Source organism: Sceloporus undulatus, chromosome 10 (genome assembly GCF_019175285.1).
Source record: "Sceloporus undulatus isolate JIND9_A2432 ecotype Alabama chromosome 10, SceUnd_v1.1, whole genome shotgun sequence".
NCBI lineage: Eukaryota > Metazoa > Chordata > Lepidosauria > Squamata > Phrynosomatidae > Sceloporus > Sceloporus undulatus.
The window spans coordinates 630,832-656,031 of record NC_056531.1 but is presented as its reverse complement, the minus strand read 5'-3'; the positions used below and the strand labels follow the sequence as shown (position 1 = coordinate 656,031).

Here is a 25,200-nt window from a genome sequence, read left to right as displayed (position 1 = left end):
TATAGAAATACATTTTGTTTTAATTGAGGAAGCTTTCCATGGAGATGCTAGACTTGCGTACCATACTGTCCTTGTCAAGGCCAGGATACCAGGGGCTTGGGGTTGCCATGCCACTGATGCCAACAGGGGCCTCTGCCACCCCCTAGCCTGAGGCAAAACTGCTGCATGGGAAGGTAGTGTTTCCTTTCCTCCTCTGGGTGAGGCTTTGGTGTCAGGATGTCCAGTTACCATCCCGCAAGGTCTTGGTTGCCTACTTCCTCAGCCTCCCTCTGTTGGCTCTGGACGCCCCACCAGGCAAAAAGCAAGGCCCCCTCCCTCTTCTACCCTTGCAGAGCCATGGCTTGGCTCTTGCAAGGTCCCTCACTGTCTCCAGTCCCAACAAGGTTACAGAAAGCCTGTGATTCCATTCTGCAGATTATATCGACTCGGACATTCCTAGGGAGAGAAGCACGGCATATGCAATTATAATACTGGTACAAAGAAGGCCCCCCATCCCTCGCTTACCCCTCCACCCCCTCCCTCTTGCTTGGAACCCCAGGCGCCAGCGCTTGGTCCATGACCCCCCCTCCCCCTTGACAAACAGGGAATGAAGTCAGAAGTGCTTTGGGTCTCTTTTGGGGAGAGAGGGTTCCTTCCTTCCCCCATCCCCATGTACGGGAGACAAGTCCAGAGTCCTCTCCCAGCCCCTGTTGTTCTTCCCCCAAGATGGCCCTTCCTCCCCAATTCCACAGCCCCCTTCCTCTTAGGCTTTCCCCTCCCAAGGAGGTCGCCTTCACTGCACAGTCTGAGGGGGTGTCGTGGTGGCTTTTGGCTGCTCAGCAGCTGCCTCTCGGCTCTTCTTCCTGGGCGGCTTTTTGATGGGGGTCTTCTTGATTGCTTGGTCGCTGGTGACAGGAGCTGGCTCTTGGTTGCTGCCACCAGAGCTCTGCTTCTCCACCCGCTTGGGGTCGCTGGCCGGGGCCTCAGCAATGGGGCTGATAAGTTTCTGCAGGTTGGGGGAGGTTGGCAGGACCGGCTTGCTGGACTTCTGGCCACTGGTGGCCACGGAGCGCTTAGCCTTCTGTGGAGGAGTTGGCTTCTCCCGCTGAGCTGGCAGGGGACTCACCCCATTCTGTCGGCCTCCCCCATCTCCTCGGTTGAGGCTCTGAGTCTTTTCCTTCAACTGTGCAGCCAACAGGGTGGCCGCTTCCGAAGACAGGTGGGGATGGATGACTTCGGAACGGGACTTGCCATGACCGGGGCTCTTGGGGGCCTCCCCTCCTTTCCGGTCGGCAGGGAGATAGCTCCCCATCTTTTTGATCACGTTCTGGACGGCTCCATTGAGGTTCTCCATTTGGTCTGGGCTGGACTTGTGCCGCTGCTTGGATTTGGACAGCGAGGGCTGGTCCCCGGAGGCTGAAGGGCCCTTCCCCTCTGGGGAGCTCAGCTCCTTTGGATGCTTTGGGGCCTTCTCCTTGCCCCGTGGGGGTACTTTGTCGTCAGATTTGCCGTGAAGCCCGGCTGAGGCCTCACTGGGACTCCTCTTCCTCTTGGCCAGCCCCTGTTTATGCTCTGACAGATCTGTCATGCCAATGGTGGGCAAGGAGTTGGACTGGTTGGAGTTGTACTTGCTGTGGATCCAAGAGACTTTGGGCTTCGTTGAGGGGTCTGGAGGAGGAGGCTTGGCTCTTTCTGGGGACGGGGGCTTGGCAGCCTTGCTTTCCATGGTGTTGTCATCTTCTTCTCTGGACTGTTTGGAGAGGCGAGCAATCCGAGCATACAGAGCCCCACTGGCTGAGCCGGAGCCACATGATGAGCGCTCGCTGTCAGAGGACTTGAGTAAGGGCATCTCGCTGCTGTCTGCCTGGATGGAACTGCTCTCCTTCAAGACTGTGTACTCCCCAGCTTCATCCTCACTGATGGCAGGGGCCATTTTCTCTCCAGGCCCGCAAGGGACAGAGACGCGGTCTTTGCTGTCATTCACGCTCTCTGCAAAGGGGAAGAAAAAATTGGCAGATTGATAGGTCAGAAGAAGAGAGCTCAACAGCAGAAACCCTTAATATAGTCAGCCGGGACAGACAATATGGGATCTGTGAGGCCACTGTGTTTGTGGCTGTCACACCAAATTTCATTGGCAAGCTAGCCGCAAAATGCCTTTTCAATAAAGCAGGAAAGACTTGTCTGAAAGGGCTTTCTGTGGTGTTCTGATGCAATTAGTGCCCAATGGCTTGCTTCTGAATTCTGGGGGTGCACCCTGCAGCAGGTACCCCCCCTTGGGAACTGGCCCCTAGACCTGCTAAAATTACCCATTACTGCAAGAGGCAAAGCCAAGCCCAAGAGATGAAGGTTCACCCATCTTCTCAAGGGTACATGTTGACAGTGAATACAAACCAGTCATAAATACATACTTTTAGGTGACACATTTGGATCTGGTGTCAAGAGTTTATACTGAAAACACAAAGGAAGAGTTGGGGTGCCATTTCCTCCCCCCCCCCCCCAACACACACACACCTGGGAAAGAAATACACTGGCATTACAGGAGTTAACTTCCACCGGTGGGAAACTTTGCTGTATTGCAATTATGGTTTTGTGTTTTCTTTCAAAGTCATGCATGTGTGGCCTTAGAATTCTTTAGTCATTACAGGGCTATTTTGCAAGGGCCTGTTATTTGCTACAGCAGGGTTGCGGTGAAGCTGGGCTGGGGCCAAATTCCTTTGCTCTGTCATGATTGCCAAAATTAGAGAAGAGGAGAAGGAAAGAAAGCTCAACTGCTGGGGCAGCCATTTACCGCATGGTTGCAGCCAGGCTGCAAAATGGAAAACGCTGGCATCCAGCACCATAACCAGTGGTACACCCACTCCATTCCTGACAAACCCAGCCTTCCTTGCTTTTAAGCATTCTAGTCCTCAGTATTGCAAATGTTCCCCATCTCAAGAAAACACAACTTCTGGGCCAACTTGATGAAATGTGTTGTAAATAAGGATCCCGATTCAGCGGTCCTTGCCTGCAGAAGGCTGCAGACCCACTGTTATGCGATATTTCATAGAACACAGGAAATGTGCTGTCGGATCACACCAAAGTAGAACTCCTATGGTCCTCCAACTCCCATCAATCTCAGCCAGCCTCTGAGGTGGAAGAGGATACAATTTCAACAACCTTGCAACAGATGATGGATACTGTCTGTGTGCACCCTGTAAAAATGATACATCCCAGGATTTCATAGGAATGGTGCTAGAGCACTGAAAGTGGTGCCAAACGGGTTTATTACTACATTATAGATGCACTCTAAGAGGGATGGTGAGAACCCTGAAACTACACCTCCCAGAATTCTCTCTCTGTGTGAGAAAAACTTGAGGCAGAGCCAGCTTGGCAATGGCCCCATATCATTTGTGAAATATGCTTCCGAGAGGTTTGGCTGGTGCCCACTTTAATGTCCTTCTGGCGCCAGACTACGGCATTTTTATTTTTCAAAATCCACATCTTGTTAATATCATTTTATTATGTAACTGCTGACAACATGTTATTGGCAGGGATTTATTTCTTTTAACCTTTACTGAGCTAGTTTTAACGCTTTCATATGATTTGTTGATCTACTGGTCCATTGCCATGTGTGTTATCCTTTTCTGCTAGACCTGGAGCCTACGGCTTGAATTTGGTTTTAGATTTGACTGGTCAGAGAAGTGAGCCTGATTAAGCGACTCACAAGCGTAACACATTGTTGTTGCCGCTGTATGCCTTCAAGTCATTTCTCACTTATGGTGACCCTAAGGCAACCCTATCACAGGGTTTTTTGAGGGCTGAGAATGTGTAACCAGACCAAAGTCATCAAGTGAATTTTCATAGCTGAGCAGGGATTCGAACCCTGGTCTCCAGAGTCATAGTCCAATGCTCAAACCACTACTCCAAACTGGCTCTTGCTATGAAATAAGAAAAATGCCAATGGGCTGGGCAAATTCTGGTGGGTCCAGAGCTCAATTTCCTACCCTGGCACCCTTTGTGGGCCACACTAGCCCCACAAATGAGTCAAGGAAGTGGCTAGAAACCAGAGTTTTGGGGAGTAGCGCGGCATTGAGTTTTTGCTTTGCCCCCTGACAGCAACCACTGACCTTCGTGTGGCACGCAGTACACGGGTCCTTCATCGGTGGTGTCAAAGGATGAGAAGGAACCTCGGGAAGACCACGAAGGTGAGGGCTGCTCCACCACAGACGGGGGCTCAATGAAGCTGCAGTTCATGGTGTTCTCCAGGTCGTGGTGAGCCACTGAAAGAAATCAAGATGGCGGAGGAGTGAGGCCTCTCCATGAACATCCGCTACACTGGCAAAAGGGGATTGCTGTGTTCGAGCCGGGGCAGAAGACCAGTTGGTGGGGTGGGCTTATATATTCACCTAGTGCCTGACAGGTAACTCTATAGGAAACCAAATCTCAATTTAGAGGGGCCCTCTTGGCCAACTCAGAAGGTATCTCCTTTTCTTAAAATAACTGCAATGGAGAATGGCTGCTCTGGTTGGATCATGAACTTACATCACATCTGAGAACCTCTATGTGTTTCAATGCATGCCTCATGTGTACTAGACACTTTTGATGCACATCAGACACCTCCAATGTGCATGGGGTTCTCCTGTTGCACTCCAGCACTTCCTAGCTGGTGTCTGGATGGGAGGATCCTGGTGCACATTTTTGGCTATTGCACATCGGGATTCTGGCGCATCAGTTATTCCACACGCTACCATTGTGCAAACCTTACATTGGAACGTCACAGCAGCCCCTAGGCAAATGTGGATGTTGTGAAATTGCTCCGTTCTATTTCCTGCATGCGTACGTCCGCTTACGAAGACATAAGTTCCAAGCCGACTGCCAGCCTACATCCCTAGTGCAGACATATAAAACAGTACTTCCTGTCTTTTTCAGAATTGGAGCCAGAATTGATGACTGCTGCCTTCCAGATGTTTTGGGCCACAATTATTATCAGCCCCAGCCGGGCAAGTCACTGCTAAGGGATTATGGGAGAGGTAGCCTAAAAGAATCTGGAGAGCCACATATCCCTCCTCCCTTCCATACAGGGAAACAACTAGAACATCACCACCTATGCTTTGTTCCCCTGTGAGAGGAATGATACCTATACTTGCATGTCGCCTCACCAGAGCAGGGCAATTTTGGTGTGGGCAAGAGATTTGAACTAGTGCCTTGGTGAAATTCAGGGCCCACCCCTCATCAACCATGGCCAACTAGAAAAAAATGGGGCCGGGAAATTGAACGTTGAATCTCCCGTACAACATGGGCCTTTGGCTGCACCAGAATGCACTGCCAAAATGATGGGGGGTGCGCCTGATGCTCGGACAGTGCAGGGCTGAGACAACAGGCCAGCTTCTGTGCAGAGAGGAGTCCTTGGGGATGCAGCGTTTCCTGTAGCTGTTCGGCACTCAGACATCTGGTTGGGCTGTTGCCAAATAAATCACGCCGCCAGCGGCTGCGAGCAAAAGCTGTGCCACTTCCTGTGGGCCTCTTGCTTCCCCCTTCCTTGTGGCTCCTCTGGCTGCTCCGCACTCTCAATGGCCTGCCTTGTGGGGAAGGAGGCCTCAACCTTCTTGGTCCCTTCCGATGGTGGCGGAGAAGAAGGAGGCCAGAAAAGAAGAGCCAGGACCCAGAACAAAGATTGGCATTCGGATTTCAGCTGGGGAGGGAAGCCTTGGGGCCAGGCAGAACTGAGGCTCATGAGAAATCCCAGATGGTAAAACTGTGATAGGAAAAATACCTTCCATTCTTTCACAGAATAAAAGAAGAGCTGAATCAAAGATGAATTTTGATACCAAAGATTACCCCCTAGTAGGACAGCCATGTGTCCTCTTTTACAGAGAGTTCTCCTTTCAAGGCATTCTTTGTTTCAGGAGTGGGAATTATGCCTTTCTTTACCTCTGGGATGGATAAGGTGTGGTCCAGGGCCACATGTGACCCTTGGCACCCCAAAGTATGTCCCCTGAAGCCTCTCACAAACCTCCCAAAGCTGCCAGACCCCAGGTGGAAGCTGGCTTGGAGAATGATTGTTGGAAGGCACTCCATGGACTAAGAAGACACAACTAAAGCATTCCTGAAAGATGTCCATCCAGGCACTGCTTAAAGTCCTCCAAAGAAGGAGAGTCCACCACCCTCCCAGGCTGTCTCAAACAGCTCTTAGAGTCAGAGATGTTCTTCACTATGGCCAGATCCAAAGTTCTGCACTTCCTTGAAAACCCACTGACGTGACCTGACTAGCTTCTCCCTACTTGATATTGCTCCGAAGTCTCAGAAACCAAAACAAGGAGGAGAGGGGAGGCCTCTTCTCATTTCCAAGAGGCTTCCTAGCCGGGGTCTCTCCCCCTCCTTCACTGCCCCCACTGCAGAGGCCTTGCCCCCCCCCCCTTCTCCTCTGCTGCAGAGGGCTGGATAATCCAAAGAACATATGGCAAGGCCTGCCTGCCAAACCAAACAGACAAGCCTGAGACCCAGGCATTTCTTTCCAGTGAAATAACAGCCCTCTGGCCTTCGAGTGAAGCGACGGGCCAGGCCTGCCTTGGAGTGGGGTGTGTTGGAGGGAGCATGCACCCCCAGCAATGGGGCTGCTGGGCTGAGAGGGCCTTCTTGGTGGCTGCTCCAAGGTTCTAGCATGCCCGAGGCTAGAACAGACCCCACTTTGCTGTTTTGCCATCAAGTTTTTTTTTCTTATTCTGATAAGCTTTTCATTTGAAACTGGCTGATTTCAAAAGCACGGGCTGGACTAAAAATGTCTTTGAGTCTTGGTAAACTGGGTGCTAAAGGTATTGACACTCCAATGACATTTTTAGGATAACCTTTTGTGTTTTCTGTATGCTGTCGTTGGGTTCATCTAGACTGTAGAAATAATGCAGCTGGATGACTGCTATGGCTCCATCTTGAGATTTTGTAGTTTTGCGAGACATTAGCACTCTTTGGCAAAGAAGACATAAGACCTCGCAAACCTACCAAACCCAGGATTCCATAGATGGAGCTCCAGAACTTAAAGTATTGTCAACCTGCATTATTACTACAATGGAGATGAACCCCTTGTTTGGCTGCTGTAAGATATGTTGAGTCCCAATTCTGGGGAGGAAAGGTGGGGTATAAATAAAAATGGTGACAAGGATGACACTAGTCTAAAAGGCTTGGAGGCACAAATAAGAGAACTGCGTTCATACCTCTCTTGTGAGTTTCCCTAGTATCTGGCTTGGTGCTGTCATAAACCAGATGATGGATATGCTGGTCCAGTCTAGCAAAGCCAATTTAATTTTCTTACATGTAGCAAGCCAGAACGGGCAAGATAAAAAACTGGTGTGCTGAGCAAGAAAGCCCAGATCATTGGCTAGGGGACCAAGCGAACCCATCTAAGCTTATGCCACGCGAGGCGGCCGCCTCTTCTGTGACTCCTGCAAAGGGAAAGTCACAGTCCGCAGTGGAGGGGGAGCGTTCTTGCTGCCCCTGTTTATACAAAACCACCAACCAACGGCAAGTGCCAGGAAAGGCCCAGACACAGGCCCATTCAGTCAGCGCCTCGGCTGCACAGAGGGAGCCTCTATGCTAGAAAGGGGAGGGAAAACCCCTTACCCGGCATGCTTCTGTAAACACAGGGCTTGTTATCGTTTCAGTGGGAAAGCAGCTCCTTCCCTCAGAGCTGCGGCTTTTAAGGGACGCAGCCCAACTGAGCAAGGGAGCAATGCTCAGAAAAGCTAAATTTGAAAAGTTCTGTTCATTGCACAAATGCTCAAAGCTTGGGACGAAGTTCATCACCGGGATAATGCTGGCAGACCATTAGTGGCACATTCTTGACACTAACTAGGTTCTAAGAGGGTTGATGCCTGAACAGAAGAATGTAGAGGAGAGTCATGGTGGGTCAGGATCAATAGCACCCTGATCCCACAGAGGCCCATGGAAAGGCCACCAGCAGGACATGAGTTTAGTAGTACCCTCCTGTTCATGTTCCCCAGAGACTGGTACTACAAGACATTACTGCCTCTATTCCTGGAGGTAATTTAAAGCCATTGGTACGATTAGCCCTCGATAGACTTTCTCCCATGAATTGGCCCAATCCAATTTTAAAATCTTCCACGTCGGCAATCATTTGCAGAAGGAAACTGTGACACCAGCTGCAGGCTGGGTTCTTACCTACAACTTTTGGCAGTTTCTGGCGGCGTAGAGGAATCCGGGGGAGCTTCATGCTGATGCGGCTGAACCGGCCACAAAGGCGTCTCGGGGACTTCTTGAGAGCAGGGTCTTGGATTGTGCTGCAAAGGAAGTCAGGGACCTGCTTAGACTGTTAAAATGCAGGACGGAGATCACTCCCTCCCATTCTTGTATTTGGTTTGGTCTATACATGGAGTAGGATGAGATGAGAGAGTGCTAGGTATAGCTAGGGGGCAGGGGCAGGAATGGAAAAACTGAATGCGTGAGGATCATTCCCCCTCCCCCCCCAATATTTCAAAGACTACCCCTCACTACTTTGGCAGTGGAAAAATTGGCAAAAGGATAGATGAAACATTTTCTCTTTTGGGATGAGTGGCATGCTTCAGAAGAAGCTTTTGCTATCCCAAACGCCAGCAAGTCTGCTGCATGAAGATCTGCATGCAAGAGACCCCAAAGAATAAATAAATATCCCACCCCCAAGTCTAGTACCTTGTTGCAGCCTGATAATCCCTTTTAGAGACAGAGCAGACCCTCCATCAACCCCTTTCCCAATCAAACATCAGTGCTTACTTCCGAGCCTGGTCCTTCTTGCGGCAAACACAGCAACAGCACAGAAGCGAGAGGAGCAAGGTGAGCAGCAGGATCAAGAGGGCTCCGGCTCCAATGACCCCCATCCGCTGGTTTGCCTCTGAAACAAAATCAAAATGCCCCCGCCCCATGAGCCATTAGCATGTGGAAGGAGTCTGGCCATTGCACCCCTGGTATTCCTCCATCCCAAGGCATTGCTCAGCAACTACCAGCCCAGAGACTGAATCAGCCCAGCTCAAAGGTTGGGTGGGAGCCCAGTGCTTTGCCATTTGCTAAGGACACTTACCCATGTGGCAGGTTCCAGTTAAAGGGTCGCACGAATCCTCATGGCAGTTGCAAGATTCGGCACAATTCACGCCGTACTGGCCTGTCTGGCACGTCAGGTTACAGCTGGGGAAAAGCAGAGTCGAGTAAGTTGCATTGGGGAAGGAGGAGACAGGTGCACCAGTGGCTGCATCTGCACTGCAGAATGAATGCAGTCTGACACTGCTTTAACTGCCGTGGCTCAATAATGCTATGAAATTCTGAGATTTGTAGTTTGGCGAGATATTTAGCCTTTTCTGTCAGAGCGCTCTGGGGCCACAACAAACTACAAATCCCAGGACTCCATGACAATTAAAGCAGTAACAAGCTGCATTCATTCTGCAATGTAGCAGCAGCCCTTGGATTGAAGGTACAGAGTGTTGCATCTTAATAAATTAATTTCATACATTTCCCCCATATTACATTATTTGTTGAGTGTCTTCAAGTCAACACTGACATCTGGTCACCTCATCTAAGGGTTTTCTTGGCAAGATCTATTCTGAGGAGGTTTGCCCTTGCCTTCCTCTGAGGTTCAGAGAGCAAAAGTTGTCCAAGGTCACCTAGTGGTTTTCCATGGCCGAGCGGAGATTTGAACCCTAGTCTGGAGTCCTGGTCCAACACGCCAACATGTTGGCTCTTGAGATTTGTTCAGAGGGGGTTTGCACTTGCTTTCCTCTACGGCTGATAGAGTGGGTTTCTCTGGCTAAGGAGGGATCTGGTCTCCAGAGTCATAGTCCAACGCTCAAACCACTATGCCATGCTGCATAAATGATGGGGTTGAGAAGGTTGTTTTAACTGTTTTTTATTGGGCCATCGATTCAGCCGTCCTTGTAGGCTGGGAGGCGATAGAGGAATACTGGAAATAAATAAAACTAATCCATGAGGGCAGCCCTGGCAGAAGCAGGCCAGGTGGCTGACTCAGTACTGGGCAGCTCATTCGAGAACTACAGCCAAGCCTGGTTATTTATGGCTTCTCGCACCAGCCGGTTGCAATTCAGCCAGGATTTCAGGCCTGCCAGCTTGTTAATGGAGGCAAGGTCAAGAGGAGAATGTAACTCATTCGCACAAACCCATCAGGAGCAGGAAGGAAGCTTCTGCAAGACTGAGAGCCTGGAAGACTTTGCAGTAGCCAGGAGGGAAGTCTGACCCTCTAAGGGAGAGGGCCTCCTTGGTGGCTGCTTCCCGAATGTGGAACTCCTTTCCATGAGAGGCTCGTCTGATCCCTTCTCTGCTCTCTTTCCCCTGCAGGGAAAGACTTTTCTATTCCAACAGGCACTGTAATCCAAGCTTTAAAACTAAGACACCAGGTGAGCAATTTGAACCCATACCCCATCTGGTTGAGAGATATTCTGTATTTCCACCGATGATTTCAGCTGCTTGATGAGGCTTGGCTGGATGCAGCAGCAGAGCTTCTCTCAGTGCCAGATTCTCCTGGGGAAATTGTCATGCCTCTTGAACATCCAAAGCTTTTCCCCTTGGCCTGGCTCCCTACCACTGCCATGCCACGTGCCATGCCATGTGCCAGCGGGCACAGAGAAGATGGATTCCTCAGAGCAGCTGCAAGCAGCCGGACACTGGAAGCTATACTTCGCAGGGGAGATGCAGTCAGGCTTTCATGGGTTTTGAACTGTTGCTTAAAACCTTTTATATCCTGCAATTCTTGAGGATTTCTAATTTAGCATCTTGAGAATCACCACTTTAAAAAGAAGAAAAAGAACAGCTCCTGCAAGCAGCTAGTCCTCAGTGCTGTAAAAATTGGTTGAGCCGCAAATGGAGGAAGAACTGCAATGATCCCTTTGCTTTAAATTAAAAGAAGAAAAAGAAGAAGAAGAAGAAGCCTAAAATACATCAAACTGTCTAGTCCTTTTGACCTAAGTCTGTCTGGGGAGCCAGGGACTAGGATGAGGAACTCGTGACCTTGCCTTATTTTTAGCCTGCTGCAGGAGTTTCCTTCCATCTGCTGACAGAGCGCCAGGGCTGGGCAGATTGCTTGGTTGGCCTGGGGATGGGTGGCATGTGCCAAGACATTTGAGTTCTCCAGGTGGGAAAAACACACGCACACCCTGCAACCCTACTCCCACCTCATTAATTCATGGATGGAGCTGTCTTGCACGAGCCTCGTGGAAAACAGTGAAATGCAGACGCAGAGACAAAGACGGAAAGAAATCCAGGCTGCAACTGCACTGCAGAATTAATGCAGTTTGACACCACTTTAACTGCCGTGGCTCAATATTACAGAATTCTGGAGTCTGTAGTTTGGTGAGCTATTGAGCCTTCTCTGTTAGAGAGCTCTGGAGCCACAAGAAACGACAAGTCCCAGCGTTCTATAGGATGGAGCCGCGGCAGTTAAAGTGGTGTCAAACTGCATTAATTCTGCAGTGCAAATGCAGCCCCAAAGATTTTTTTAAGTTCAAAAATGCTCAAGGAATTGAGGATCAATGATTTGAAGTCAATGATCCTTTTACCTGGATCCCAAGCACCAGCATACCCTGAAATTCTTCCTTGCTGTGCTTTCAATCCCATTTAGAAATAGTTGCACAGAGTCCGGTTCAAAAGTTGGAGCCAGTTCAGAGCAGCAACGGGTTTGTAATTTTATTGCATGTCTGATGTTCCTACCATTTTTCTTTTGCCTTCACCCAGCACCGTGGCTTCTTCCTCAAAACAGCCCCGTTGACCCCCCAGACACATTGGACCACACTTCTCACCATCCCCAGACCACAGGCCCAAGTGGGCAGGGGATTATGGAATTTGCAGTTCAACCCAACACATCTCGAGGGGGCCGGGGCTGGAGGCTGGCTTGGAAAGGTGACAGAGGTTGGTTTGAACTCTCATTTGGAGTGAGCCACAAGTTCTTTCTTGATTGTTAAGAAAGACTGATAGAAGTTGGTACAGCCACAGCTTGAGATTTGCTTGCTTTGCCGAAAATGAGTTATGTGTCAAAAAAAGAGACTATAATACCAGCGTTGTCCTATTAAAGGGGAATAAGCAAGCAGTGACTAATGCTCTTAAGGCACATGACATACTTCTGCAGGAGGAAGACAAGGCAGAACATCACAACATGCTCGCAGAACAAACTTCCCCCATCTAGTGCTGTTAATGTAGCCCAAAGGGAACATTGGGAACTGCATACTTAGAAGTCATAAAGCTGAAAGGAAGGCTTCTTTTAGGGTCACTAGACCACAGCTAATTTGAGTGTTGGACAAGAACTCTGGGAGACCAGGATTCAAATCCTTGCTCAGTCATGGAAACCCACTAGGTCACCTCCGGCAAAACATACCCTTTCAGCCTCAGAGGAAGGCCATGGCAAACCTCTTCTGATGAAATCTTGCCAAGCAAACTCCATAACAGATTCACTTTAGAGTTGCTGTTAAGTCACAAATGACTTGAAGGCACACAACAAAGACCAGAGCTTGAGAAAGTTACTTGCAACCCAGCATCATACTAGATATATGACATGAATTTCATGGGCCAAAAGTAACATGCAAAGGGTGCTGATACTGCGTTGATATTGGTATAAAATTGGGATCAATTATTCCCCCCGACCCTGCATGCAAGCGACTAGACCAATTGGCAGTCTCCTGAACCGGAGAGCCTGTCACTTACGAAATCCCGCGAAATCCCGCATGGCAGAGGCACCTCCCCGTCTCAAAGTGGCACTCGCCGTTAAAACAGTCGCCGCAGAAAAAGTCGCAATTTTCCCCATAGGTCCCGTTGCGGCATTTGGTCTCACACCTGGGGTAGGGAGGGCAAGAAAGGCTTGTTCAGATGGCAGCAAGAAAGAGCACCTGTGGACTTTGCAAACTTCAAACCATGGGTGGGAATCATAAGGCTCTCCAGATGATGCTGTATTGCAACTCCTAGCATTCCTGCTGACTCAGGCTGCTGGAGGTGCAGTTCAGCATCTGGAAAGCTGCATGATTTCCATCCATGTCATAAGCTGATCCTGATGCCACCTCTTCTCGGCAAATTGCAAGGGAGCAGACCATTTCTTTGGGTCCATTTTTGTCACCCCCTAAACTTTTGCAGGCTGTCATGTCAAGCTGAATTATTTTTGCAGTGTGACAGCAACCTCTGTCTCCTGCACTTCCAGTTACAGAATTAGCATTGGCCACTCACAACCTGACCTCAAAGACAGTCAAGTGTTTTGCATCCATCAGTCTTACCTGTCTCCAATCCATCCTGGATTGCAGTGGGAACACTTGCCATTGATGTGGTTGCAGGTGTGGCCGTCCTTACACGGAGGGCAGATCTGATCGCAGCCTTCGCCGTAGAAGCCCGCAGAGCAGATCTGGTCACACTTGGTGCCGTTCCAGCCTGCCTCACAGGCCAGGCAGCGACCGTCCACAATGGTACACGGTTGCAGCTCTTTGCACTGCCCGCACCTAGAAATGTCACAAAGAAGCACACTGAGAAAGTCACAGGGAATGCCCAGAAAGTTGGGCTAATGGCAACTGGGCTAATGGCAACCCCATAGCAAGAACAATTGCATGCACTGGTATTCATTGTTTGGTGGGTTCCATCAACAGCCCCCAACATGAAAGATAGCAGGAGGAGAAGCTTCTGTTGCACTACAAATACAAACCAACAGAAAATCCATCACAGAGGAGGAATACGGAAACGAGCCCACCACGCATCTGCAGCCACAATTTCTTTTGACCAATCAAAAGTAGTATTTCTTTACTATCCGACTCCTTCATAAAAGGCACAGTTAGTCTCAAAGGTGCTGTGAGATCCTTTTGCATACTGAGATGCCAGACTAACCTGGCTAGATCTCTCAGTTCCACATTCCAGCTAAATTGGAGGTTGTCGCTAAACTCAAAACGGGAAGAGAAGAATCCAAGGGGGATGGCACAAGATTTCATAGTCCCTGGTCATCAAAAAGTGTAGGGGCTTGGACCCGGTCAGCCCTGATTCTGCTACCTCCTTGCACAGAGGGAGCTGAACTCACCTTCTCCTGCAGCCTTGTCCATAGAAGCCAGCCGGGCAAGGTTCTCGGCAGAACTTGCCCCGGTAGCCCGGGTCACAAGTGCACGTCCCATCAACCTGGTTGCACTTCCCCATGTGGCACTGGCAGTAGCGGTCACAGCGGGGGCCAAAGGTGCGACCGCGGCACTGGCAGCGCCCGGTGAACTGTTCGCAAGGGGAGTTGTTGCAGGCACACTGGTTGTTGCAGCTTCGGCCCCACCAGCCTGGCTGGCAGTTACAGGTCCCGGATTGCTGGTCACACTGGGAGTTAAGGCTGCAGTAGCAGGCGCTGGCACACTGGGGGCCCCACCAGTTTGGCTCGCACGTACACTTGCCCGTCTTCTGGTCACACTTGCCATGCTTGCACAAGCAGGCGTTCTCACACTTGGGCCCCCAGCGGTTGGCGTTGCAGGTGCACTGCCCCGTCACGTCCTCGCACTGTCCGTTGGGGTGGCAGCGGCACATTTCCTTGCAGTCTGGACCCCAGAACTGGCGAGGGCACTCTGGAGAGTGACAACAAGTGGGTATTAGTGGAACAGCCTGAACCTGGAGGATGATTTTGTTATTTATTCAATTTATATCCCCCTTTCTACCAGTCAGTGTAGTGTGAAAGGATGCTCTGGGAACATCAAGACCAACCAACATTTGTCCCCAAATACTAGAAGTGCATTTTCTTTCACTTACTGGTTTCGCAGTTGGCTCCAAAATACCCATGGCGGCAGCGACACTCGTTGGGCCTCACGCACACCTCGTTGTCCGTGCAAGTGAAGTTGCCCTCGCACACGGCTACAAGGGGAGACAGGAGCAGCGCATCAGAAAATGACAGACTGGTGAGCTGCAAACAGGATAGCATGGCTGTGGCCCCATGACAGGGAAACAGAAGCCTCTACTAGCACTCAGAAAAGCTAGGTGATTTTGACAGTGGCAGTCACAGAAACATAGAATCCTAGAGTTGAAGAGACCTCAAGGACCACCCAATCCAATCCCCTTCTGCCATGCAAAAATACGCAATCCAAGCACTCCTAACAGATGGCCATCCAGCCTCTGCTTAACCTCCAAAGAAGGAGACTCCACCACAATCTCCGAGAAAGGAGTGTATTCCTCCTTCAGCCCTTACTGTCAGGAGGTTCCTCCTAATATTTAGACAGAATCTCTTTTCCTGGAGTTTGCATCCATTGCTCTGTGTCCTAGTCTCTGGAGCAGCAGAAAACAAGCTTGCTCCATCCTCAATATGACATCCCTTCAATATTTAAACAGGGCTATCCTATCACCCCTCCAGGCTAAACATACCCATACATTTTAAAACCATATCCTCAGAGGACTTGGGAATTTCCAGACCGTTCACCATTTTGGTCACCCTTCTCTGGACATGCTCCAGCTTATTGCCAAAGGTCAACCAGGAAAGCTTATTTGATGTTGCTGATATTCTTGGGGGAAACCCCAGATAAGCTTTGGACGGAACCCCAGAGCTTCTGTGGAAGACACATTCCCAAACCATCTGGACGGCAGGCTTGCTGCCCATTCTGATAGTCATGCGCTCCAGTGGGATCTATGTCAGCAGTCAGATGTCTTGGAGAAATCTCTCTCTCATACACACGCACACACACACAAACCAAGACTTGCCCTGGACTTACATCATCAAACTTTCTTCATGTGAACATGAGGCAGCAGCAGGCTACCAGTTGATGGTTTCTGAGCTGGGTCAACTGAAGTGAGGTTTAGGAGAAGATGACCATCAGGAGAAGACCCATATGGAAAGTGGTGCCACAAGAACCATCCTTGGACAAGTTCTTAGTCCCAAGCAATAAGAGCCAGTCCAAAACCAGAGGCCTTGACAAAAACCCTTGTTCCCCTGAGACCCACCACCAGACAGACATTAGTGTGCATGGTCCCCACATGGAGGTGGCGAGGAAGGCAGTGGAAGGTTCCAGAAAGCCCCGAGGTGGACACCAGAGAGAAATCTAGAAAGGCACACAGAGAGATGATTAGAGAAGAGCAAGTTAGGCAAGAGGAGGAAATGGGGAATTTAGTAAGACACATCGAGAAGGTAGGAGACCCAAAACCATTTGGTACCCGTCATGCAGGAGGCGCTGGAGCTCAGAACTTACCCTGTCGTTTATCTGTGGAGAACCTACTCTTGTCCCTTGAGAAATAGCAGAAATACATCAATATAAGTACATGCAAAGGTGTATGTAGCGGGTAGGAATCAGGACTTTGGTGGAGGACTCTAAAGGATTAGTTTGTTATTCAGCTTTCATCTAGGCAGGCAACATAAAGGAGAAAAACAGGGAACCCTCCTCAGATTTAAGGGCTTCTGAATGGTGAACCCGGGGGGCTTTCCATGGTGGTCTGGGTAGAAGGGAATCATTGCATTGAATCGCTTTGCTGAGAAGATGATTTTGCTGATTCCTGAGCTGACACCAGGAATCGCGCTGAGAATGAGAAAAAAAGCCATTTCTAGCACAAGCTTTCATGGACACCAGACCAGTTCAGCAGATAGAAAGGCTGCTAGGGCCTGGTCCTGAGCCTCCAGATTTTGTGGGGTGCAAATCCTCCACTTTTGGGGGGTTTGGCTCCAGACAGGAGGAAAGGGCTAGGGGTAGCTCCCTAGCTCAGCTAGGCGAGTAGCAACTTGCTAACATTTGCAAGACTTAGTGGACTTTTTACTACAGCTTGCAACAACTCTCCTGGGGATCTATATATGTACAGTATTTAGTCATCACTAGGTCTCAGGTTTTGACCCTGAAACCTCAAGGCCTAAACTGGTTCCCATATCAGATGCAAGTCCACTGGAGTTCAGGAAAGCTTAGGCTAGAAATGGCTTTTTCTCAGTTTGTCTCAAAAACGATACAGGATTCCTTCACCTCTTTTTATGCTGACTTCCAGCTAGATAGCGTGGTTTGAGCATTGGACTACAACTCTACAGACCATGGTCTGATTCCCTGCTTGGCCATGGAAACCCACTGAGTGAACATGGGGAAGTCACACACTCTCAGCCACAGAAGGCGGCAAAGGCAACTTCCCCTCTGAACAAACCTTGCCAAGAAAACCACATGATATGTTTTCCTTTGGGCTGCCATACGTCAAAAATCTTAGGAATTCCAACAGGAGGAAACTGCTCAGTAAATTGTACCCCCCTTTTGCAGCTTGGGGGTCAGATCTTCCTTCCTGGAATGGAACCCCAAGTCTCTCCCCTGGAGACCCAAATGTCTGGCCAGCAGATTGGAATAATATTGAACTCGGCTCCGTTTGAGGCCTTGGCCGTTTGCAGACACAGGCTTACAGCTGGCCAGGCCAAGTGTGGCCGCTGTCGATGGGCCTCGAGGAAAGATTCCTCCACAGGAAAAGGAGCGGACCTCGGCCAAGTTGGAACGGCAGGGAAGTGAAGAGGCCACTAAAAATAGCTCCTCCAAGTTTCCCAGCAGCGCCTGGGGACTCCAAGTCCCGAGAATGCTTGAGCCTGCCCTCCGCTTGCTTTCCCCCGCTGGGTAAAACGCTACAAAAGGGATTCTTAAACCGGAACCTTAGGATGCCAAGTTCCAGGACTAAAGGGGCTAAACCCCACATAGATGGATGGCAGGACAGAAAGAAAATATAAAACAATTAAGGGCGACCGGTAGGGACGTAGGAGCAGAGTGTGAAGGACTCTCGTTCTCTCTCTTGGTATATCACTTCCAAATCACTTGTCACGGCCTGCAACTGCACTGCTGAAACAATTGGGTTTGATGTTACTTTAGCAGCCATGGCTCCATGCTATGGGATTCTGGGAACTGTAGATTGTTGTGGCACCAGAGCAGATTTGGGGCTTGAAACTGTGGCTGCATCCGCACTGCAGAAATAATCTGGTTTCACACCACTTGAACTGCCTGGGCTCAGTGCTATAGAACCTGGGATTTGTAGTTGTGTGTTGGCCTCAGAACTCTCTGACAGAGCAGGCAAAACCTTTCACTAAACTATGGATCCAAGCATTCCATAGCATGGAGCCAGGGCAGTTCAAGTGGTGTCAAACTGGATTATTTCTGCAGTGTGGATGCAGCCATGGTTTCAAGCCCCAAATCCTTGGATGTGTAGTTTAGGGAGGCACTCCGAATTCTACACGCTTCACGAAATGACAAATCCCAGGATTCCATACGACGATGCCATGGCAATTCAGGCTGGATTATTGAGCTATCATTGTGCAAAGACCCTAGTTATCTCCATTGAGCAACAGTGACCCGAGAAACAACAGAAACGCTTATGAAAGAAATTCAATATGTTTTTGGCTTCTGGGCAGTGGATGGGTTGCTTCTGTGCAAGAATGGTGCTTCTGCCAAAAGAAATCAGGCCCAATGTTTTTAAAAATGAGATGTTTACTGGAGGCATGCTGCGGGTTGGCCTTCCATCAACAGTGCCCATTGTGTGCTGTCTCCTGTTGTGTTCCTGTCCATGTGTGCCTTCTTTCACTCATGCACCGTTTCAATATGGTCAGGGTTTCCTGTAGGTCTAACAGCCCACTGCCACGTGAAATGGTCCTAAATATGTACACAATGGAGTCTTGTGGCTCATTTGCACCAGCACTGTGCTTTGAAACACATCTTAGGCGGCATCTGCACTGCAGAAATAATGCTGTTTGACCCTGCTTTAATTGCCCTAGCTCCAGGCTCTGGAATCCCGGGATGTAATGTTGCGAGCTATTTTGCCTTCTCTGTTAGAGAGCGATGGGGCCCAGGATCCCATCGCATGGAGCCATGGCAGTTAAAGCAGAGTTGAACTGCATTGTTTCTGCAGTGCAGATGCAGCCTCGGTGGGTTGGAAGAGGGTGATATATTTGAAGCGCTTTTGAGCAGCTGAGCAACCAGAGGAGCAGAGTAGGCTAAATAGCTCACAAAACTACAAATCCTGGCATGGGCAGGGAAATATAACCCAGGGAAGATCTGATCATGTCTTGGTAGGTAAGGAGAGTGTGGCTGCAAAGCCGCACAAAGGCTAGCCTTGGGGTTTGCTTTTGTGGGCTCAATGATGTGTTTTTGCGAAGGAATGAACCCAGCAGAAGTCACAACTTTGGACACAAGGGATCCTGGCTAAGGGTGACCCATGTAGCATTCTTGCTCCATCTCACACTATAGGCTCAAAGAGACCCAAAAGGAGGCAGCCATTTGAGCAAAAGCGGAGAAGGAGAGAACCAACAAATGACTCACAGCTTTGAAAACTGCCGTGCACCATTACCACCAAACCCCAATGAACAGAAACCACACCGTTTTGGTGGATGGAGGCAGGTGGCTCCGGTGTCAGTGGCGTGGTCAATCCCTTCTGGGTTTTAGCCCTAATTTAAAGGCGCTAGCCTAAGTGTGCAACCTTAGCCCTCCCCTAAAAAGGTTTGGCACCTCAGATAGCTTCTTTCAGGTTCTGGCTAAAACCCAAGGCAGATTCAACACCCTGCTGGCCCTGACTCTTTCTGGAAACCTCTGGCCTGCTTGGAAAAAGGAACGAAGGATACGGAAGGACCGAAGGATGCTCATGCTTACCTATCAAACACTCCTCGCCTTGTTGCCGCCATCCCAAACAGCAAACGAAGCCAGTGGAACTGCAGGTCGAAAGACACAGAGGAGGGATTAGAAAAGGTTGCTTTGCAGAATGGGAAAGTATTCTGATCCCACCTCTGATACGAAAGCCTTAAATGAGAGGAGGGGAACTGTGGCCTATGGCCCTACGTTTCCCCAAAACCTCAAACTCCTTTTCTGGGGGGACCAAAAACAGAGTCCAGAGGATGGATGCTGTTTCAAGCTCAACCTCAAAAATGTGTCATGAGTGGCCAGAAATGACTTTTTGTCACCAGAAATGTCACTCCCTTTTACTCCTGGTAGTAATAATATTAAAATCCCTCTGAATAAATCTTGCCACGAAAACCCTGCGACAGGCTTGCTGTAGGGTCACCGTACGTCAGAAGGGACTCGAAGGCACACGGCAAGAACAAACCCAAGAGCATCAGGAGTCAAAAGGGAAGAAATCTTTTTTTTTGGGGGGGGGGGACTCAGAATGGTGCCCCCTTTCTTTCCCTGCTCCAACCACCAGCTTCTCAAGCAATGTGGCTGGAGGTTGGAAAGCTTGTGCTGTAATTTGAGGAAGGGGTGCAAAGTGGGTGGGCCATGCCTCTGAATGGGTCTTTTATCCAAAGGCCTGCCCCAAAGTCCCCCCATCCCCAAGAGTGGCAACAGTCGCCAAGAAAGGGGATGCAGGGAGGGGGATCTGATCCATGGCCTGCTTACTCCATCCCAGGAGCTCTACCCCTGCCCCAAACAATGTGCACTGTGGACCAGAGAGATGTGTGCTCTGTCTTACAAAATAAAACAAAACCCAACGCCTGCAAAAAGGGAATTCCAATTGCGCATGCATGGAGCAAGGTAACAGGACCCCTCTGCTCTTGCATGATTTCATCCGCTTTTTTGCCATCCTTTTAAAACTCTTTTGTGCTCATTAACAGCCAGCGGATTGGCCTTCAGCTACATCAAGAGGTGGGGAGTGTGTGACCTTTCAGAGGCGGCTGGATGGCAAAGCCCATGATCCCCTGTCATGGGCTTTGCTGGCGGTGGCTGCTGGGAGTTGCACTCTAACAGTAGCTCCAGGAGTCCCAGTCCTGCATTAGGCTTTCATAGAATTACAGGATCCTAGAGTTGGAAGGGACCATTGCCCCTTTCTATGGACAGGAGTCCCAAAGAAAGATAATATGTTTTATTTTTTTTATTTTTAATGCCAGAACATTGCTTTTAGACTCCGGAGGCATCGAGGTGCAAATTCTCAGCTTTCTCAGTTGCTGACTGAGAGCCATAGATAGCCCAATCCTCTGTGAATTTATCCACTCTCTTCCCAAACAACCAGAATCATACAGTTGGAAGGGACCACAAGTATTCTTTCCATCTTTATGAGAAATACAAATTGGACCCCTGAGAGCCACCATCACTGCCATTTTGTTACCAGGACAGAGACTAAGGATGAGCAGCTACTTTTCAGTACCAGGGCCAAAAGCTTACTGCCGTTTCATGCGAAACTTCCCCTCCTTGATTTTGCCGCATGACTTCCATCATTTTGGTAGCCTCACTTTTTTGCATAGATTGGGCAGTGGCAGTGGTGAGGATTCATTATTAGCTTGTCCATTTTGTCAAAAACATAATATTGGGCTTCGGGAAATGATCTGGATTGCCTGCAAATGGTCACCCGGAAGATCAACCGGGGATCCCTGTCCATCATGAGTGTCTTTGGATCAGGAGCCAAATTTCTACTGGGACGGAGAAGGGAAGGGTCTCCTTTGGCTCAAACCCAGAGTCCAGAGTGAATTCAAGTCGACTGAAATCAAAGGTCACAGGAACTGACAAACAATGCCTCCAAAGAAACCAGAAGTGGTCAGAAGTCCACTTCTAGTTTGGAAAAATAGGGATTGTATTGATGTTAAAGATGTGTGGTAGGGTGGTGGTGAATTCCCGCTCCTGAAAACTTCCACATGCATCCAGTTACTCTTCTGGATGACCACAAAAGAGTCACTCTGAGGAGTCCGGAGGGGCCGAGGACCACAACAACAACCTGAAGGGTCACATGTGTCCACAGACCACACTCTATCCACTCGATTTTCACTGGATCATCAACTGTCCATTAGACAATGACAACCCCCCCCCCCCCCCGGCCATCACATGAGAAGACCTCCACCGCTACCTTGGAGAACTCTGTCGTATCTCTCCTCCACCTTCACCACCCTGTGCCCATCTCTACAAAGTTTCCTCCATCCCAAAGCAGACTTTGGTAGCAAAACCACGGACCAGAGCCCTCCAATGGGGGTGGGGTGGAGGGGGGGAAACTGCATCCAGAAATTCCACTGCAAAGCCCTCTCATCTCCGAGAGCTTGTTTGCAAGGCTTTAAATCAAAAACAGATGGATCCTCTCTTTCCATTGGGTTTTAAGTTACACTTGGAAGGAGGGTGGCGGGTCTTTTTCAAGTGGCAGGGCCCCTTCTTTCAACCACCCAATGGAACGGAACATGGGGAAGGGGGGTGTGCTGGGAAGAGGGGATCCCCCGTGCCCCAATAATCGGGACCTTTCCCAGCTCGCATTTTTTGTTTCCAAAGCTGCAACTGTTTGACGGCACAGGATGGCTCTCTGGTTAGGCAATGGAGGCGGGAGGAAAACCCACATCTTGAGACAGTTAAGCGTAGGATGGGGTTAACGCTCTCAGAAAGTGGTTCTCGCTGGAAACAGGCTGCGGGAGAAAGGAGCAAAAGGCTTCTTGTTTTCTGCCGGCCCATCCTTCCAATCGGAAATAAAGGGTTCCAAGCGACGATGTCGGAGATCCCTATTGGGGTCATCCATGGCATCGCCCTTCAAGTCCCCAGGCTGAGCCACCTCCAGGGAAAGAAGGCTAATCCAGAGGGTCCAAACCCCACTTGGGGGGATCATGGGACAAAGAAGGGGGGATCTTGAGAGAGTCAACCCTCAAAATTTATCCTGCACAAATCCTAGAAGGGAATTGACCCTGCCAGGGCAAAGATGAGCAAAAGGCCTGGCCAAGGGTTTGGATTCGAAGTCCCTTTCTCTGGATCCTACCTGAATGCACTCACTAGGCAGTGCTATGGGGCTGCCTCAAGCTCCCCCCCCCCCCCCGCATCTCTTCTTGTAGCTAAAATGATCCCAATAAGAGGAAAAAGCGGGGAAGATAGCCATCCCTCCCGAATGCTCCGACCGAGCATCTTGACTGTATCTGCCAGGTCCCAAGCCAAAGGTGGTTGGATGGGGCTAAGCAGAGGGCCAGCCCCTATCCCAGTGGGGGGAAACGGGGCATATATAGGGAAGGAAAGAAAAAGGAGGAGAAGAAGCCGGACTTTTGGAGAAATTAAAATGCAGGGGTGGTGGGAGAGATGGAGGGAGAGCAGTGGTATCACTCGAGGGGGTGGTGGTGGTGGTGTTGCAGACTGCACCAGGTGACACCACTGTGCCTCAAACCCTCACCTTTTGGCAGCATTTGATGCTATGTAAAGCGCCGTGCAAACTTCACAGCGCTCTTTAAAATGTCAACATTTTGCATTTTTTTTCACTTGACTTTTTTAAAATAACGGATTCCTTTTAAACCCTTTAAAAAAACATCACATCTGAACCAAACCGTCACTATGCATACCCAAACACATTGAGGGTGTGCATACAATGTTGCAATGTGGAGGTACCATTTTAGTTGTGCTGCTCAGTTGTGTCACAAGTGTTCGCTTTCACAAGCTCCGTGGTATTGCCGCTTTATGGGTACCAGGAGTGCAAAAAAGCATTGCTAAGGATTCTGTCTAGCACGAAACAGGAGGAGGTCAATGGCGGCGGGGGTGGTGGTGACCCCAACCCTAGGGTGCAGGATTCGTCCCCACAACCCAACTTGGGCCAGACTATAGCAACCCCCCCGTCCCACTTTTCCGCTCCTTTACGCCGACATAGCTCCGTTCGTCGCTGCCATTCATGACTTTCTAACCCGTTTCGGACTCAAGATGCCGGAAAGGGATCTGTTTAAGGTACCGCAATAGGGGTGCAGGACTCCCCTCTCCTGAGTTGGGGGCCAGAGAGCCCCCCTTCCAAAGCCTTTCCCTGCAAATGGAAGCCCCAGATCTGGGTCTCGGGAGTAGCTTTAGGATCTGGAGCCCAGGATGGCAAGGGGCCAGATCAGAAAGCAACTCAAGCCAAGCAACTCCTCTGGACCCGATGGCTCCAAGCCCCCCAGCTGCCAAGCCTTTCTCCCTTGGCTTTGAAAAGGAGGAGGTCTTTCCCCTATTGCAAGCCATCCTGGGCAAAGGCTAGGGAGCCCCCTTTTTTTCTAGCCCACTTGGGGGGCTGGAGGGAGGGAAGGAGCCAAAGGGGGAAAGTGGGGTGCAAGAGACCCCAAACCAGGAAAAAAGGGGGGTGAGGAGAGGGACACAAAAATGGAGGGCATGTCTCCCCTTCCCTGCAGCCTTCCAACCCAGTTCTCCAAGGAGGCTCTCTCTAGTCTGCAAGAGGGAAGACTGCCGCCCAAGTCTTCCTGCCGCCCGAGGTCTGGCAAGGGAGCCAGCCAAGGCTTACCTGGCGGCGGGGCAGACGTTCCTCCCTCGCGGGCTCAGCTCCTGCCCGGCCCCGCAGCCCAGCAGCAGCAGCAGCCCCAGGAGAAGGGGGGCCCGGGAGGCTCCGGCTGGGGCTCCCGGCGGCGGCGGCTGCCCCTCCATGGCTCCGGCGCTCAGCTCCCACCGAGGCCAGCCTGCTTCGCCTGCGAAGCGACGCCGGACCCGCCTCCTGGCAGCCAAGGGGAGGAGCCAAGCCCCGCACAGCCTCCTGGGAAGGGTAGTTTCCTGGCCTTCCTGCAGCGGCTGAGGCGGCCTCGACGCCACTCGGGTTGCCATAGCGCCCTTCCCTTCCGATAGGCTCCTGGGGCTGCATCCACACTGGAGAAATATCCCGCTTTGGCACCGTTCAACAGGGAGAAAAAAGCCCATTACATCTCGGCATCAAGGGCTGCTTCTATGACTTTCCTCAGTTGCCAGTCTGCCCCCTGGTGGCGCCGTTTAAAAACACAACCCACAGCAAAAGCTAATCCTTTCCAAAGGGACACAACCATAGCGCTTGCGGCTGAGACTTTGGTGGCATCTGCACCACAGAATGAATGCACCCTGATGCCACTTTAACTTCCAAGGCCTAGGACTGGTAGCTTTGAGAGACGTGTCACTATCAGAAAGCGGTGAGGCCCCAGCAAACTAGAAACCCCCAAATTCCACAGACTAGACCCATGACAGTTAATACCCATTGGGCATGGCTAAAAGTGCCCAAACTCAAGAGGAGTGTCCAGGGCACATCGGAAGTGCCTGATCCGCACCACAAGTGTCCAATGTGTGTCAGAACTCTCCTGGGGGTGCTTGGATACACATCCTTGCAATGTATTAACAGGGAGTTGTTGCCTTTCAGGAAACTACAGATATCATAGAATCATAGAATTGGAAGAGACCGCAAGGGCCATCCAGTCCAACCCCATTCTGCCATGCAGGAAATCCCAATCAAAGCATCCCTGACAGATGGCCATCCAGCCTCTGTTTAAAGACCTCCAAGGAAGGAGACTCCACTACACTTCGAGGGAGTGCATTCCATTGTCGAACAGCCCTTACTGTCAGGAAGTTCCTCCTAATGTTCAGGTGGAATCTCTTTTCCTGCAGCTTGCATCCATTGTTCCGGGTC

General features: G+C 50.3%; 1 protein-coding gene across 3 annotated transcripts; it reads right to left on the bottom strand.

Moving 5' to 3' along the window:
* Positions 1-24,274, bottom strand: SCARF2 (scavenger receptor class F member 2). 3 transcript variants are annotated; one of them, XM_042441993.1, is made up of 12 exons: positions 24,061-24,143; positions 19,509-19,567; positions 15,639-15,965; positions 14,689-14,790; positions 13,988-14,507; positions 13,203-13,421; positions 12,643-12,771; positions 9,023-9,126; positions 8,719-8,836; positions 8,131-8,249; positions 4,086-4,238; positions 1-1,968 (listed from the first exon to the last, which is right to left on the bottom strand). In XM_042441993.1, exons 5-12 carry the CDS (start codon positions 14,467-14,469, stop codon positions 773-775), a joined length of 2,520 nt encoding a protein of 839 aa, XP_042297927.1. In that variant the 5' UTR covers positions 14,470-14,507; positions 14,689-14,790; positions 15,639-15,965; positions 19,509-19,567; positions 24,061-24,143; the 3' UTR covers positions 1-772. The 3 variants fall into 3 exon arrangements, with proteins under 3 accessions (XP_042297927.1, XP_042297928.1, XP_042297926.1); XM_042441994.1 differs by lacking the exon at positions 24,061-24,143 and adding an exon at positions 16,113-16,147 and having other exon boundaries at positions 19,509-19,551; XM_042441992.1 differs by lacking the exon at positions 15,639-15,965 and having other exon boundaries at positions 24,061-24,274.
* Between the last annotated feature and the right edge of the window lie 926 nt (positions 24,275-25,200).

Bases quoted from the DNA above. Each gene is read 5' to 3' on its own strand.
- SCARF2 (XM_042441992.1), bottom strand. From the start codon at position 24,200: ATGGAGGGGCAGCCGCCGCCGCCGGGAGCCCCAGCCGGAGCCTCCCGG. The intron at 19,568-24,060 runs GTAAGCCTTGGC...TTCGACCTGCAG, and splicing joins AACGTCTGCCCCGCCGCCAG to TTCCACTGGCTTCGTTTGCT. The intron at 9,127-12,642 runs GTAAGTGACAGG...GCTTTTCCCCAG, and splicing joins GCGGGATTTCGCGGGATTTC to CTGTAACCTGACGTGCCAGA.